A 15005-nucleotide genomic window follows, 5' to 3' on the forward strand; every position below is an offset into this window, starting at 1 on the left:
TTTTTGATGATATTGAATTGATAAATTGCTTTTTGTCATTCTAAATAGAAAATACAGGTATTTTCACTCATTGACAAATAAAAGTAGATATTTATTGAATCACTAAATTTATTGAATTGAATTTACTGAATTTATTAAAGTCAAATTTATTTCATTAAATAGATACATAGGAACATCCATTGTGTTCCTGCAAATTTACACTTTAAAAAAGTATTTCTTTATCCTGTAAAAGAATGAATAATTGTCTCAGTTTGTCAAAGATGTTGCGTCATTGGCTTTTGAGTTTCAATTAGATTCATTTCATTATTCATAAGTGTTTTTTTGCTGCTGTTGGTTTTTTTCTGATGTGTTTGTTGAAACTCCAGCTGAAGCTGTGGTTGCTGTTAACGTTCCCGGAGTGTTTGTTGGACACCTTGATGTTGTTGAGGTTGCCAGTGTGGTTTTTGCATCTCCTGCAGAAATTGTTGATGCTGCTGTAGTTGTTGCTGTTGGTCAATGTAGTGTTACATCTCCTGTGTGTTTGCTGCTGTTTTTGCTCCTACTGTGCATGTGATTGAAGTACCTGAAATAGTAATTAATTTATAATGCATATGAGCAAGATACTAAACTTATTCCTAATTTCAATTTCATTGTTAACCCTTAATAGAGTGGGGGGGGGGTGGAGGCACCTCTTGGTACTTTGCAAGATTTATCCAAATGGACAAGATCCTCAGGCACTCCCGGGATGACCTACCAGAATAGCCTCACAGTAAGGTGTATTAACAGGATTTTGTACTCATAACATTCAGTTGATTTTGCATGAACTCAATTCATCAAATGAATGTAAAGGGTCTACCAGTAAAAAAAATTCTGTGAGCTTTTTCGGGTAATCTTTCTGAGTCCTTTTACTCCTTTAATGAAATATTAATAATAAAATACATGATGAAGTGAGTTTGACAGTTATTTGACATGTTGCATCTTATGTGCTAGTGGTGGGGTCAATCATTATAGAAATGCAGAATATACATGTACATGTACCAATTTGGCAAGAGAAAGCAAGTCACATTATCGACCAATGATTGATATTGGTTTGTTACTTTTGCAGCTGAAAAAAAAATCATCAACACCTCAAACTAAGAGTTTAATTCTAAAATTTGGATTCCTGACAAAGAGCAAATCAAGAAGACAAAAATCATTCAAATTGTTATTATGACTTACTTTCTATGCCAAAATGAATCAGAATTATAAATAAGTTTAACTTACGTTTAAATCACATTTCTAGGCTCTTTATCTGGCTCTTCAAACCCTTCAGTTGTTGATTCTGGCATGACTTTCTGATACTATTTTGTGTCCTTCTGGAACTGTGGACAAAACCTCACCTGAAGGAATAAATTAAAATTTTCAAAAAATGTTTGGCACTATAATTTTTTTTCTCACATGAATACATTACATGTATATCAAAAGAAAAGAAAAGGAAACTTCATTTGACTATTAGGTTTTTGTCAGGGGGGGGGGGGGTAAAGGGGTCAAGATGGGTCAATATGATGAACAAAAATGCAATAGTAAGTAATACATAAGGATCAATCTCTGGTTGAAAAACGTCACTTCATGCAATTATTCCTCATAATTCATCTTGCACACACATATACACATAGTGAGGATGGGTGAGAGAGAGCGAGCATCGTCATCGTACATGCAAAAAGTATTAAATCCATCACTGATGTATAGATGGGGGCCATGCCCCCCAGTCAGACTGCAGGTCCCAAGAGAGTGGCTTCTTTCATCCAAATGATATTCATGACTTGAGATGTTTTGTATATTTAATGAGCTTGACGCGGACCATAACACCTTTTCATTCGGTCATTGCTGCTCTAACTGTGCATCGAATTTCATGAATTTGGTACCATTGTAAAGAAGAAGAATCATTCTTTCATGTCATATGTTTGGATTTATTCAAAGATTTTGTAATATAGGTTCAAAGTTTGATCTAAAATATGCTATAAAATAAATATTTTCACCTGACAAAAGTTGCTATTTTCACACTTTATTTGTGTTTGAGCCCAAATGATTTTTATATCATGATAAAGCTGAATATGTATGCTTTGAAACGATATAGGTTTCAAAATAAGAATTGGTTTAATCGGGTCAAGATCACACTTTTCATTTGCCAAGTACATAAAGCAGTTTGAAAACAAGAATACTGCATTCTGATTGGTCAAATGGACCACCCAGTGGCAAATTCCAACGGTTCCAGTGCCATGGTTCGTAGGAAGGTCACACTTCCCATGTGGTAATCTCCTCAAATACCCTGTGCCTGTTGTTCTGTGAACCTTATCCAGCCAATCAGAACTCTGGATTTCATGCAAGTACAAAATTACAGAAATCTCGTATTGTACCTTAGTGGGAAAAGTGTGATCTTGACCCGATTAAAAGGTGCCGCATATCAAGAGTGGCATTGTGAGAAAGAAAAGAAGTTCAGCTTTATGGTGATATGGATATCATTGAGGCTCAAAATAAAAAGTTTGCACAATGTGCAAAAGAAAATGGAAGAAGAAAATTAAGTTTTGAGGCACACTTTCAGGCCAGAAATTTACTTATTTAACAAAATATTGTATACAAAATAAATGACCAATATGAAAGAGTAACTTTTACTCTATCTGATAGTGCAATAATATTTAATTTAACTTGAGGTTAAAAAGTAATGCCAGTAGTTGCAGTAAACACTGATTTCATGAGAAAGTCTGGCTTAATTGTCAGTATATCATCGAGGATCTAGATTTGGTAAAGTTACATAAACTGAACTTTGTGAAATCTTGAAATCTACGCTGAAAAATGTTCACACTGAAGATCACCAACACAGATAGGCACACGTGGGACAGTGTATTATTATTGCTGGAATATGAGCTTATTTCTCAGCAATTACACAATTTCTTCCAGAATCCTTTGGCACATATTTTTTATTCATACAAACAGACACTTGGGTGGTCATTATATTAGATTCTGTAAAAAGTCATTTTGAGATCGTTACCAATACTGGAATTTCTCTTTAAAACAGGTAAATTCTTAGACTCGAGAAAGAAAATCTCACGAATCACAAGATTTTGCAAGGATTCAGCCACGAGATGATTTGGATGTATCTGGACTTTTTGCTCATTAGCATAGGGACCTGCGGTCTGACTGCCCCCCCCCCCCCCCAATGTTTAACGACCAAGAAAGAAAAGGAGAAAAAGAAAGAAAGCGAACGAGAAAGGGTGAAATAGAGAGTATTTACTGGATATTATTACGTCAAAATCTTTCCAAATTTTGATTTCTGTATTAAAAAGTTCTAAAATTTTGCACACTCCCTTCGCTCTCTTTGGAGAACTTTTGTTCCATTCGCCATATTTAGCCCTCTCAAAATATTTGGCTCATTACGCCACTGAATTCAATTGTAAGAATTTTATGTTTGCTTAATGTAGACTTAATCTAACCCTAATAAGACTGCCAGGGTATTTTGGAGGCAGGAAAGATGGGCGGAAGGGGAGTGGGGGCCCTCAAGATTGACCGTTAATTGCGCAATTGTGAAGAAATGCAAAATGCCTGCCACAGATGAAAAAATTGTATATTTGATCATTCTAAAATTATTTAGAATTATATATTTTACTAAATCATGCATGAAATTAGAATTTGGCTGGAAATCTATAAACACAGCCCTTGAAGTTTTTGTTCAGACACATAAAAATTAATTGATATCAAATACCTTTCATATGTATTTTTTTCCTTTCTTAAGTATTTCTTTGTTTTTTTTACTTTTTTTATATTGTTGACAAAATTTTCTGATCATAAGCACAATGAAATTAATTGATTTTAATCAGTAAAAATAAACATTAACCGGTATGATACAATTATGAATTCTGGCTAGAAACAGATTTTGCATTGGATTTGTCCATGAAATCACATTTTAGTGCAATTCTGACATGTGTAATTACACAATGCACAATGTTGCATAATTGCAGAACCGGGTACCCAGGTGTCACAAGTTTTTTTTTAAAAATCATAAACTTTTTTTAAAAAAGGCTTTATAATGACGCGGCACAATCTTTCACGTTGTGGATTTATCGTGAAAATTTTTGGGCTCCCACCGCCTTTTTAGGGTTAAATCAGATAGCACATCATGATGGGTTTTACTGATATTCATTCTGCAACCCATATTTCAAAGACTATCCATCATATCTGACATTGATTTTTACCTGTGGCAGTATGTTAGTCTCTGCATTTCTACAACTGTGGCCAAATATTCTACTACTAGTTCATTAGATGGGCCCATGGCATTTTTCTTATTGTAGGAGACTGGCAAGCCCTGGCTTTGAAGTTCCTGGTATATCCTTCTCCAGCTGCAATATCTGGTCAGTTGAGGACTTGGGGGCTTTGTGTCAGGAGTGGTCTTGGTAATGGCGGTGGCAATGGTGATGGCAGTGACAGAAGCAGACTTGGTGGTGGTGACTGCAATTGCAGCATTGTTGATGGTGGTATATGCCTCATCACGACCAACATTAGCTCCTGCTGCCATGCTGCTGGTCTCCATCTATTATGTTTTAAATAGAATAAAACATTAAAACAATTGATTATTAACACATCAACTTCAGAACACTAGCATATTGATAATAAAACTTGTAGATTAGCAGTCAAAGCATAAAATGAACTTCCACAGAAGACTACATGTACCTTCTAATAGAATTTCAGACCACCTTGAGGATGTTATGCTCAAAGCAAGGTTTTTATTTGACAACATTGGTCAGAGGGACATGGATTTAAATGTCAGAATACAACTGGTATCATTGGTTGATCAATCATACTGTACAATACCCCATTTAGATATATGTTGCTGTTATCTTCCACTTTACCCCTCTTAGATTTTTGGCATTGAGTAGTAGTCCCAGGGAAGGTGCTGAAGACTTTGGTACAGGTGTCTTTGCAGTATCTGGGAGGTTGCTTGCTGAATCTAAATGACTTTCTTTCGAGGGTTTCCCTGGTTTGTGTGCATTCTGTACGAGAAGAGTGAATAAAAAAAAAAACATTAAAAAAAGAAGAAAAATTGAATAAACCGAGATGCAAGAATGAAAAAAATGACTTTAAATTTGTCAAATTAATATTCAATAGTACATTTAGAATAATATTTGTTTAGAAATGAATCCTTTTCAATGGACTTGCAGCAAAATAAACATGTTTAAATATTCATGATGATTTATTAACCCTATCTGGCCCCAAAGGAGGAAGGGGGGGGGTCTTAAAGGGATGGTCCAGGCTGAAAATATTTATATCTTAATACATAGAGTAGAATCCACTGAGCAATATGCTGAAAATGTCATCAAAATCGGATAACAAATAATAAAGTTATTGAAGTTTAAAGTTTAGCAATATTTTGAGAAAATAGTCATATCATGAATATTCATTAGGTGGGATGATGTCACATCCCCACTTTCCGTTTGGTTCATAAAATTATTTCATACATGTGTAAATGATGTGTTTCCATTATGATGAAATAAGTTTCAGCAATTAATATCTAATGTACTAAATCAGTTGTCAATCCAATTTTTCTAGTTCTTGGAGGATAAAATTTAATAAACATAATTTCATATAATAAAATTCAAAAGAACAATTTGAGATGTGACATCATCAGCCCACCTAATGAATATTCATGACGACCGTTTTCACAAACTATTGTTATAAACTATCAAATTCAATAACTTGATTATTTGTCATCTGATTTTGATGAAATTTTCGGCATTTTGCTCAGTGACTTCTACTCTATTTATTAAGCTACATGTATAAATATTTTCAGCCTGGACCATCACTTTAATAAGCCCCCCTCCACATGTTTTGCAATAATTCCACAGTTAGAAACATGTCCTTTTTTTTTTTGTTGGTCAAGTCTCGCAGAAGTTTAGGGACCAAGTTTGCGGCATCCGGATACGCAGTAATGCAACAATGTATGAGTTCATGTCGGACCTAGAATTGCTCAAAAACATTATTTTTCTTACAAATCTAATCCAATGGAAATTCTATTTTAAATCATAAATGACAAATGCATCATTATTCTTGTACTTATTGGTTGAAAATTATAAAATCTTTGCTTTGTCTCAAAATATATCTATATTTTGATATTAATAGATGCTCTAAGATCTTATCTTTGAAATGGCATTTAAAAAATAAATTCATGCTTGAGCGAACATGGGACGTTTTATACTTTTAGACTTTTGGCTAATCAGCAGACTTATAATATATTCATTATCTTTGCCATAATTTTCGAAAAATGCTGTCAAATTTCACTAATAAATTTATTCATTTACCTGAATTACATTGGTTTTAATTTGAACTTCTTTTACCTTTGAATTTTGCTTCATAAGTAAGAAGAGACTTTCTTGTCAACCCAAGTGAGAAGATTTGCATTTTTAATTGGGAGAATTTGTAATCATTCAAATCCTTTTTATTATGTGAAACAAATTATGTTATGGTACCTTTGATAATAATTATGTGAAACAATTTATGTAATGGTACCTATAAAAGACATGAATCCTATTTTCAAGGGGTCATTGAATCCTTCACCAAGTTTAATTATGTGCTTGACAGGACAAACAAGAAAATATTCATGTCTTTCAATGGCAATGGTGTATTGAGTCAATTTTGAAGGAGCAAGATATGGCAGATCAGGTAAAATGCATTGAAAAGTTGTGAAGCGAGCAAGCAAAAATTTCCAGTTTTTACTAAAATATCCAATTTTGTGATTTTGACATAATATTCAGAATAATATCATATTTCACTTTCTATGTTTTCTGTTATTTTTCTTTCCACTTTTTTCCTTGGTCATAATTTTGTATTGGGAGGGGGGAGCACCCCGAGCCCCAACCCCTCAGTATGCCACTGTTCAAAGGCATCATAACCTTTGCAGAACACAATGAAAGGATTAAAAAAAAAACACGCTCTACCATAATTTGGTTTTAAAAAATGTTCTTGCCTAAGGAAGGAATATTCAAAACTAAAAGAGAACATATTAAAAAGGAACAACACCACAACTATCCAAATAAATAAGTAGATTTGGAAATGAATTTTGACTGCATACTTCGAAAATTATGGCAAAGATAATGAAAAGGTTAAGAGGAATTCTGCTGATAGCAAGAAGTCCGACCATCATATTATGCCATTTTGGCGCAAGCTTCCTTTTTTACCCCAGACAAAACAAAAATTTGTGTTTGCGTAAGCACGAACAAAACCAAATTATTTTAATAGCATTTGAAGGATAAGACTCCATAGCATGTATTGACACCAAAATATTGAGATCATAATTTGAAACAAAAATTTTATAGACTTTTCAAATCTATCCCATTTTTTCATACGCACTGTAGAACTTGGGAACTTATTTAGAGATTTACTTAACTGTACAGCAGAGAATTCTCTATTTATGCATAAAATAATTTATCAAAAATGAATTTTAATAAATTATGAAAAATCAGCAATACACCCTTAGCTTTGCAATTTCAAAGAAGCTCATGCTAATTATGTAGGGCTAAACCAAATTTTTAATTTGTTTGATCATTTAGTAAGCGTTAACTTAAAATACACAGTCCCCTGGTACACAGTATAGGCCGAGGTCCATGGTGACCCTAACGAATAGGATAATTTTCATTTCTCTTTGGCTACTGAGAATGGAATATTCAAAACATTGTTCTGTCAAACCAAAGGTAGATAGATAATACAGAGATTATATTTCTTTAAAACACGTATGATATAGATCTACTGTACCTTCTGATGACGAGGCGGCAAATTAAATGTGGTTGGGACAGCATCCTGTCTTAGACGAATCGTTTGCCCAGTCCTGTCAAAGCAAGCATCTTCAAAATGATCAGAACAGAGTACAGAGCTCTTGGAGGAATTCGATGAAGCTTGCTTCATATTGACCATCCATACTGTGTTACAGTACCAGTTCAGTCCAACGGCTGAATGGGAATCTGCAGCAAATGTAAACACATGTCATGAAATCAATTATATATAATTAAGAAAACTCTAGGCCTACTCAGCAGCGGCCCGTTTATCAACACCTGGACAAGTGAGTCATATTTATCTACCAACCACAGAGTTAGTTCCTATCTTTAGGATTTTTAACAAGAAATAATCCATTAATAACGTTATATTGAGACTATCGGTAGAAAGTACAAGAGATGTAGCCTTAATCACATAATAGCATAATTTTCAAAAAGTTAAATTATGATAAAACTTGCAATTATTGTGATAAATCAGGAAATACATCCAATCAAAAAATAGCAGAGCCAAAACTAGAACTAAAGCTTCGGTCTCTGTTAAAGGGGAATCCAACCCAAATAAAAACTTGTTCTTAGGGGAATAAGAAAAATCAGTCAAGTTGATAGGTGAAAGTTTGAACACTATCTGACAAATAATAAGAAAGTTATTTTTAAAGTTGTGAATATTGGTAATCCCTAGATCCACGAGACTGCAAATTGGCCACATATGTGATGTCACAGTGATGTAAGGCAAGGACTACTCTTCCATGTACTCCAATACATAAAATGGCTAATATGTCATTTTTTCAAATGTTTTACTTCAAATTTTTATTTTTCTTTCACATGAGGACATAAAACAATATACTACCAGGGTTATATTTAGATTACTGCCCCAGGGGAAGGGCAGTTAGGAGAAAAACACAAATCCCTGATAATTAAGTACATGGCCTATGGGAAAGTTGTCCTTGCCTCTTGTCATAATTTACTTACCCAGTTGCCACTTTGAAATCTACATAATCATAGGGATTTCAATTTTAAAGCAGCCATAACTTTCTTATTGCTGGTCCAATTTCTTTCAAACTTTCACCATTCTGTTTTATCTAATTTTCTCCTTTCCAACACTATATTTTATGACCAAGGCTGGATTCCCCTTAAGTGTAAAGGCATCTGGCCGAGCGTTGTTGGAGCGGTCGTGGAGCGGAGAGAAAAAAAAATCATCACCGCTCGCTACCGTTTACCATTTTCAAGTTCGATTTGTTTTTTTGTTTTCGATTTTTCCCCCATTTTGAGAGAAAAATTCTACCCTCTTTCCCTACCGCTCCAACAACGCTCGGCCGGTGTGACCATGCCTTTATGTTGGTTGTTCAGCTGAATTTCGTTGGCTTCACTCACCAAATACAGAAAAAGATATAAAAATACTCCTCGAGACAGAGGGCTGCCAGCTGTCTACTAAAGGCAAAACATGCATCAAACATAATTAAACCATGCAGACTTGGGGATTAAAATGCCGAGAAAAATGAAATCATCACTAATTCATTTTGAACATGACTAAAAAACAAGGCAAAAGCAATTTTTGTCTCGCCCACTTATGAAAATAACCAGAAATATTGTGATTTGCGAGGGCACGCAAGAATTATATCGAAACTTCATTGTGAAATTACTGGGATGGAATAACACTTGTCATACCAGCCTTGCACGTAAACTTTAATATTGACCTGAAAATGACCTTTGACCTTACCATGTGACATCCGACTGCAGCATAAGTCTGCAAGTTTGGTTGAAAAGTGACTTACGGTTGCGGAGTTAGGTGTCATAAGAGAGTCTTGCATGTAAACTTTAACCTGTAAATGACCTTTGACCTTTCCATGTGACCTCTGACTGCAGCATAACATGCAGGTCCCCCAAGTCCATATACCATCCAAGTTTGGTTGAAAAGTGACTTACGGTTGCGGAGTTAGGTGTCATAAGAGAGTCTTGCATGTAAACTTTAACCTGTAAATGACCTTTGACCTTTCCATGTGACCTCCGACTGCAGCATAACATGCACGTCCCCCAAGTCTATCCAACATCCAAGTTTGGTTGAAAAGTGACTTACGGTTGCGGAGTTAGTTTTCATAAGAGAGTCTTGATGTAAACTTTGACGTTGACCTGAAAATGACCTTTGAACTTATCATGTGACCTCCCACTTCAGCGTAACATGTGCAGGTCCCCCAAGTCCATCTACTGTCCATGTTAGGTTGAAAAGCGACTTACGGTTGTGGAGTTAGGTGTCATAAAAGTGTTGCATGTAAACTTTAACGTTGACCTGAAAATAACCTTCGACCTTACCATGTGACCTCTGACTGTAGCATAACATGCAGGTCCCCCAAGTCCATCGACCATCCATGTTTGATTGAAAAGTGACTTATGGTTGCGGAGTTAGGTGTCATAAGAGAGTCTTGCATGTAAACTTTAACCTGTAAATGATATTTTACCTTACCATGTGACCTCTGACTGCAGCATAACATGCACGTCCCCCAAGTCTATCCAACATCCAAGTTTGGTTGAAATGTGACTTACGGTTGCGGAGTTAGGTGTCATAAGAGTCTTGCATGTGAACTGTAACGTTGACCTGAAAATGACCTTTGACCTTACCATATGACCTCAGACTGCAGCATAACATGCAGGTCCCCCAAGTCCATCTACCATCCAAGTTTGGTTGAAAAGCGACTTACGGTTGTGGAGTTAGGTGTCATAAAAGTGTTGCATGTAAACTTTAACGTTGACCTGAAAATGACCTTTGACCTTACCATGTGACCTCTGACTGCAGCTCAACATGCAGGTCACCCAGGTCCATCTACCATCCATGTTTGGTTTAAAAGCGACTTACGGTTGTGGAGTTATGTGTCATTACAGGTTTGTGACGGACGGACAGACAACATTTGGATCCCTTAGTCTCGCCTTCACCTCTGGTGGGCAGGACAAATATGTCATACGGACGTTGAGATATGCCGCGAGAGCTTTTCTCGAAAGGGTGGGTTGAGGAGGAAAGTCAAACAAAACACACCTTTTCGGGACAACCGGGGGAACTTTCCATGAAAGGCTGCATGTGTTTAATATTTTTTCTGAACCAATCGTTTCTATGAAAATTAGTCTTGAAATAACAATATAACAGTAATATAGACACTAGACAGAGGTGCATAGATGCGGGGAGGCTTGGGATGCTCTCCCCCCCCCAAAAAAAAAAAGGAAAGAAAAATGAAATATAACATTTTCTGAATATTTTTATGTCAAGCTACAAAATGTGATTTTTTTTAATGAAAAGCTTGCTCGCTCACAACTTCTATTGAATTTTGCCTGATATGACACATCTGACTCCCTCAAAATCTTGGGCTCATTTTGTCTCTGATTATTAGGAGAAAAAGAGAGCTTGCAGTTTTTGTGATTCTGAATAAAATTTCATATTAATGAAGTAATTCAGGACACAAAATAATTACACAAAGCCATATGGAATTATGAGAAATAGTAAACAAATATATCAGGCTTTGAAAAAGTATAGTTGAATTATTTATTCGAGGTTGGTCTGACAATTACTTCCTGAGGGGCGAAGCCCCGAGGGAAATATAGTAGTTTTGCCAGTCCAACCGAGGATTAATAATTCCCACTATGCTTTCGAATGAAACGCCTGATATATTTGTTTTTTATCCAACTTTTTATAATTTATAACCAAAATCTATGTGATGAGCTTGCAAAGTCCGGTTACTTGAGTTGAATTACCTACTTTTCTCTGAGCCATCGTGCTCAGCAGAACGCAGATCAGTGCCTGTGCCGACACATCGCTGGACTTGCCCGGGAGAGAGAGCGCGCTGGCCGGTGTGCCTGAGAGTTTAGCTAGATCCAGTTTTGTGAAATAATGATGTCAGACCTCGATATACTAGTATCCAAAAATATATCGAGGTATGACGTCAGAGTTGAAATATATTCGGTCACATGATGCTACTTGAACCAATAGTACTATACATGATTTACTCTATGTAGGATATAATGTATTCTATTCTATAGGCGTAAGTATTTGCATAGAAGTGTGATGAAACAAATCAGTGGCGAAGTGAGCCAAAGTTTTGAAGGGGCTAGATATGAATAATTGGGCAGATCTTTTTTTGTGAGCGAGCAAAAAAAATAAAAATATTTAACTTTATAAATATCAAATGAAAGCATAATATTCAGAAAAAATATATTTCACCATTTTCTTTTCTACTTTCTTGTTCATAATTTATTTTTGTAGGAGAGGAGAGGGGGCAAGCGCCCGAAGACCCCCTCGCCTCATCTGTGCACTGAAGAAATTACTTTGAAACTGACTTTCCTTTGCAAGCTGCTGGATAATCTTTACCATGCAAGGACGGCTGCACTGCCGAGACTATTGAAAATAAATACATGAAAATGCGCAAAATTTGTGTTTTCCCTTCTTTCCTTCCGTTTTGTTTCACCTGCATAGGAGAGTAAAATTATATTATAGGCGCTGTTTTTCTGACGGTGGCGGCATCAACACCAAATCTTAACAAAAGGTTGTGTTTTTTAAATGAAAACTTAGAAACCTAGTTCATGAAATTTGGGCATAAGGTTAATCAAGTATTGCTAAACGTCCTGCCTGAGTTTCAGGTCACTCAGTTGTTGTGTGTCCGTACAGGTTGTGTGTCCACACGATCAATGTTAGAAAGTCATTTGAAAAAAGTTAGAAGCGAAGTTTCATCAAATTTTAGTACAAAATGTTGGGAAATATAAAGAACAAAATAGAAGATGATTACAAGTATTGAATTCATATTTTTAGTGTAATCCAAAGACAAAAAGGAAGGCTTCAAAAAGATTGTTTACATTCATAATTCCGAAGCTTCGTTATTCCGAAGGTTTGGATATTCCGGAGGTTCGTTAATCTGAAAGCGAAATAAGGTTCGTTGTTCCGAAGGTCGGACGATCCAAAAATTGAAATGACGTTCGTTGTTCCAAAGGTTCGTTAATCCGAAAAGGAATAATGAGAGTCATAATTCCGAAGGTTCGTTAGTCCGAAAAAAAATGAGGTTCGTTGTTCATTTAGTTTTTTCGGATTAACGAACCTCATTTCGTTTTCGGATTAACGAACCTCATTTCGTTTTCGGACTAACGAACCTTCGGAATTATCACTCATTATTCCTTTTCGGATTAACGAACCTTCGGAATTACGCCACAAATGTTCGGATTAACGAACCCTTTTTCGATTTAACGAACATTGTGGTTCAGGCAATAATGAATTCACGTGTTTTGGAATTACGAACCTTCTGAATTACGAAGTGTAACCAAAAGATAACATGTCCGGACACTGGACCCCCTCCTATATTAGTTTTGTTTTTAAAGATCGTGATGTTCCATGAGTTTTATATTTCCCCATAAAATCCCACCTTTGTCACTCGGAATATCAGATCGACTTAACGGACACGATGTTCAGCCAGATGGAGCGTATAGTAGTGGTGGTGAAGTGGAGCCGGCACAAACATCGCTCAAAGTAACTAAACTTGTACTAGTAATGAGTGGGGCTAGGACCTAGGCCAAACATACTTAGGCTACCACAACAGGCGATAGGCTTTCTTACCCCTCCAAAGATAACTTCTTAAATTGGAGATAAAATTTTACCTTCTAGGGTGACCTTTTCTTGGACTTGCCCTATACCCTGTACCATGAACCGTTTTGGCAGTGGATATCTAAGTCAGTGGGTCGCGCATGGGATCTCATTCTCACTTCTGGTGTCCATACCACATGATTTTTCTGTGCGCGGTGGCGCATCTTTGGGCCCGAGCCGAGATAGGCCTCGACTCTAACATTAGAGTCTACGGACAAGCCCAACTCATAGTCAAGGGTTCATTACATGCAGAAACAGATCTAGAGGGGGGGTTGCAACCCCCCCCCCCAAAAAAAAAAAAAATCTGGGGACCATTTTTTTTAAATCTTATCTTTTTTAAAAAACTTGTAATTTTATTTTATTCTATTTCTATGTCTTCATTTAATTTATTATTATTATTTATTTGGGGGGAGGGTTGGGCGAACAAATGTCACATAGTCCTTTTTGCCCCCCATCAGCTTTTTTGAGGACACGGGCCACCGCGGAAGTGACAATCTAGGCCAGGGTTGCCGATTCTCATCCCCAAACAAAAATCCCCCCATTAAAAAAAAAAAAAATGGGGGATTGCAACTTAATTTTACAAATTTTCATGGGGGTTAATTTGGCAACGACCTCTATATCAAAAATAGTGGTGTTTTAGATGCAAGGAAACGCCATTTTCACACACAGATTTTCAAAAATTTTCCCTACGTGGGAGGGGGGACACCCCCCCAAACACCCTCGCTTGCTCCGCTCGGTTGGACTCGGTCGCTACGCTCCCTCACATACCACCCCAACCCCCCCTTTATAAAAGCTGGATCCGCCCCTGACATGCCACAGCGCACAGAAAAACCAAGCCATTACTTAGAAGTGGTGTGTTTAATGCCTTATGGACGTGGACATCACTTGCAGAAGTGGGATCGCAGCAAGCCAGCATGTGCGACCCACTAACTCATTAACTGTCAATTCGAAATCCACTGCCAAACATGGTTCAATGGTTTAATTTACCAGTATTAATACTAACCTCGCAATGCGTGTGGGTGCCCAAGCTAAAGCTGTTTTTAATAATCTAAAAATAAAATCACGTCAATCACTGACTCAGACAGTCAATAATTATATAAAATTTGTCATCCAATGAAGTTTCCAATTTCAACATGCATTTTGCTCTGTGTCAGTCTGAGTATGAATTTTACACCATTAATCAAAATCTAGGCCTAAATATCAGCCTGTATAATTCATTACCATTTTAGGTGTGCACAAAAGACCAATCCCCCTGGCCTGGCATGGGCATGGTCGACTACAGTAGGACCCTACACAAACTTGAATACACGGGACTATAAATTGCACAGCTTCTTGCAAATGCAAGTTTGGCAACGACTAACGAATTCCCATTTTGTTTTCAACGTAATTTTGAAGTCGAAAACATAGCTAAACTTACGAATGCAATGTCCGTCCACATTCTACCAATTAGAGAAGTTGTTTGCAGCTCTCGTTGACATGAATAACGTGCAAGCTAAACAAGAAAGGTTCACCAACATGCCGACCTGTGAGTGTGACCGTCCCGCGCCCGGATATCGATCGAGCGAAGATATCGGCTTGAGCAAGGTGCAGCCAATCAGCGACGATCTCATATTCCCTGCCAG

The 15005-nt window shown here is 36.6% G+C and overlaps 1 protein-coding gene across 4 annotated transcripts; it reads right to left on the reverse strand.

Moving 5' to 3' along the window:
* Window positions 1-349: 349 nt before the first annotated feature.
* LOC121414404 (THAP domain-containing protein 5-like) lies at window positions 350-15005 on the reverse strand. 4 transcript variants are annotated; one of them, XM_041607580.1, is made up of 6 exons: window positions 14801-15005; window positions 7759-7964; window positions 4863-5003; window positions 4209-4543; window positions 1243-1358; window positions 350-562 (listed from the first exon to the last, which is right to left on the reverse strand). In XM_041607580.1, exons 2-5 carry the CDS (start codon window positions 7915-7917, stop codon window positions 1355-1357), a joined length of 639 nt encoding a protein of 212 aa, XP_041463514.1. In that variant the 5' UTR covers window positions 7918-7964; window positions 14801-15005; the 3' UTR covers window positions 350-562; window positions 1243-1354. The 4 variants fall into 4 exon arrangements, with proteins under 4 accessions (XP_041463514.1, XP_041463506.1, XP_041463523.1 ...); XM_041607572.1 differs by lacking the exon at window positions 14801-15005 and adding an exon at window positions 13398-13648; XM_041607589.1 differs by lacking the exon at window positions 14801-15005 and adding an exon at window positions 11515-11870.

The sequence above is a fragment of the Lytechinus variegatus genome, chromosome 1 (assembly GCF_018143015.1).
Source record: "Lytechinus variegatus isolate NC3 chromosome 1, Lvar_3.0, whole genome shotgun sequence".
In the NCBI taxonomy this organism is placed as follows: domain Eukaryota; kingdom Metazoa; phylum Echinodermata; class Echinoidea; order Temnopleuroida; family Toxopneustidae; genus Lytechinus; species Lytechinus variegatus.

What these genes read in the sequence shown, in the direction of transcription:
- LOC121414404 (XM_041607572.1), bottom strand. Translation starts at nt 13,443, where the DNA reads ATGGTACAGGGTATAGGGCAAGTCCAAGAAAAGGTCACCCTAGAAG. An exon ending in AGAAAAGGTCACCCTAGAAG is followed by an intron (nt 7,965 to 13,397) that starts GTAAAATTTTAT and finishes CATTTGCTGCAG; the next exon opens with ATTCCCATTCAGCCGTTGGA. An exon ending in ATGCCAAAAATCTAAGAGGG is followed by an intron (nt 4,544 to 4,862) that starts GTAAAGTGGAAG and finishes AAAACATAATAG; the next exon opens with ATGGAGACCAGCAGCATGGC.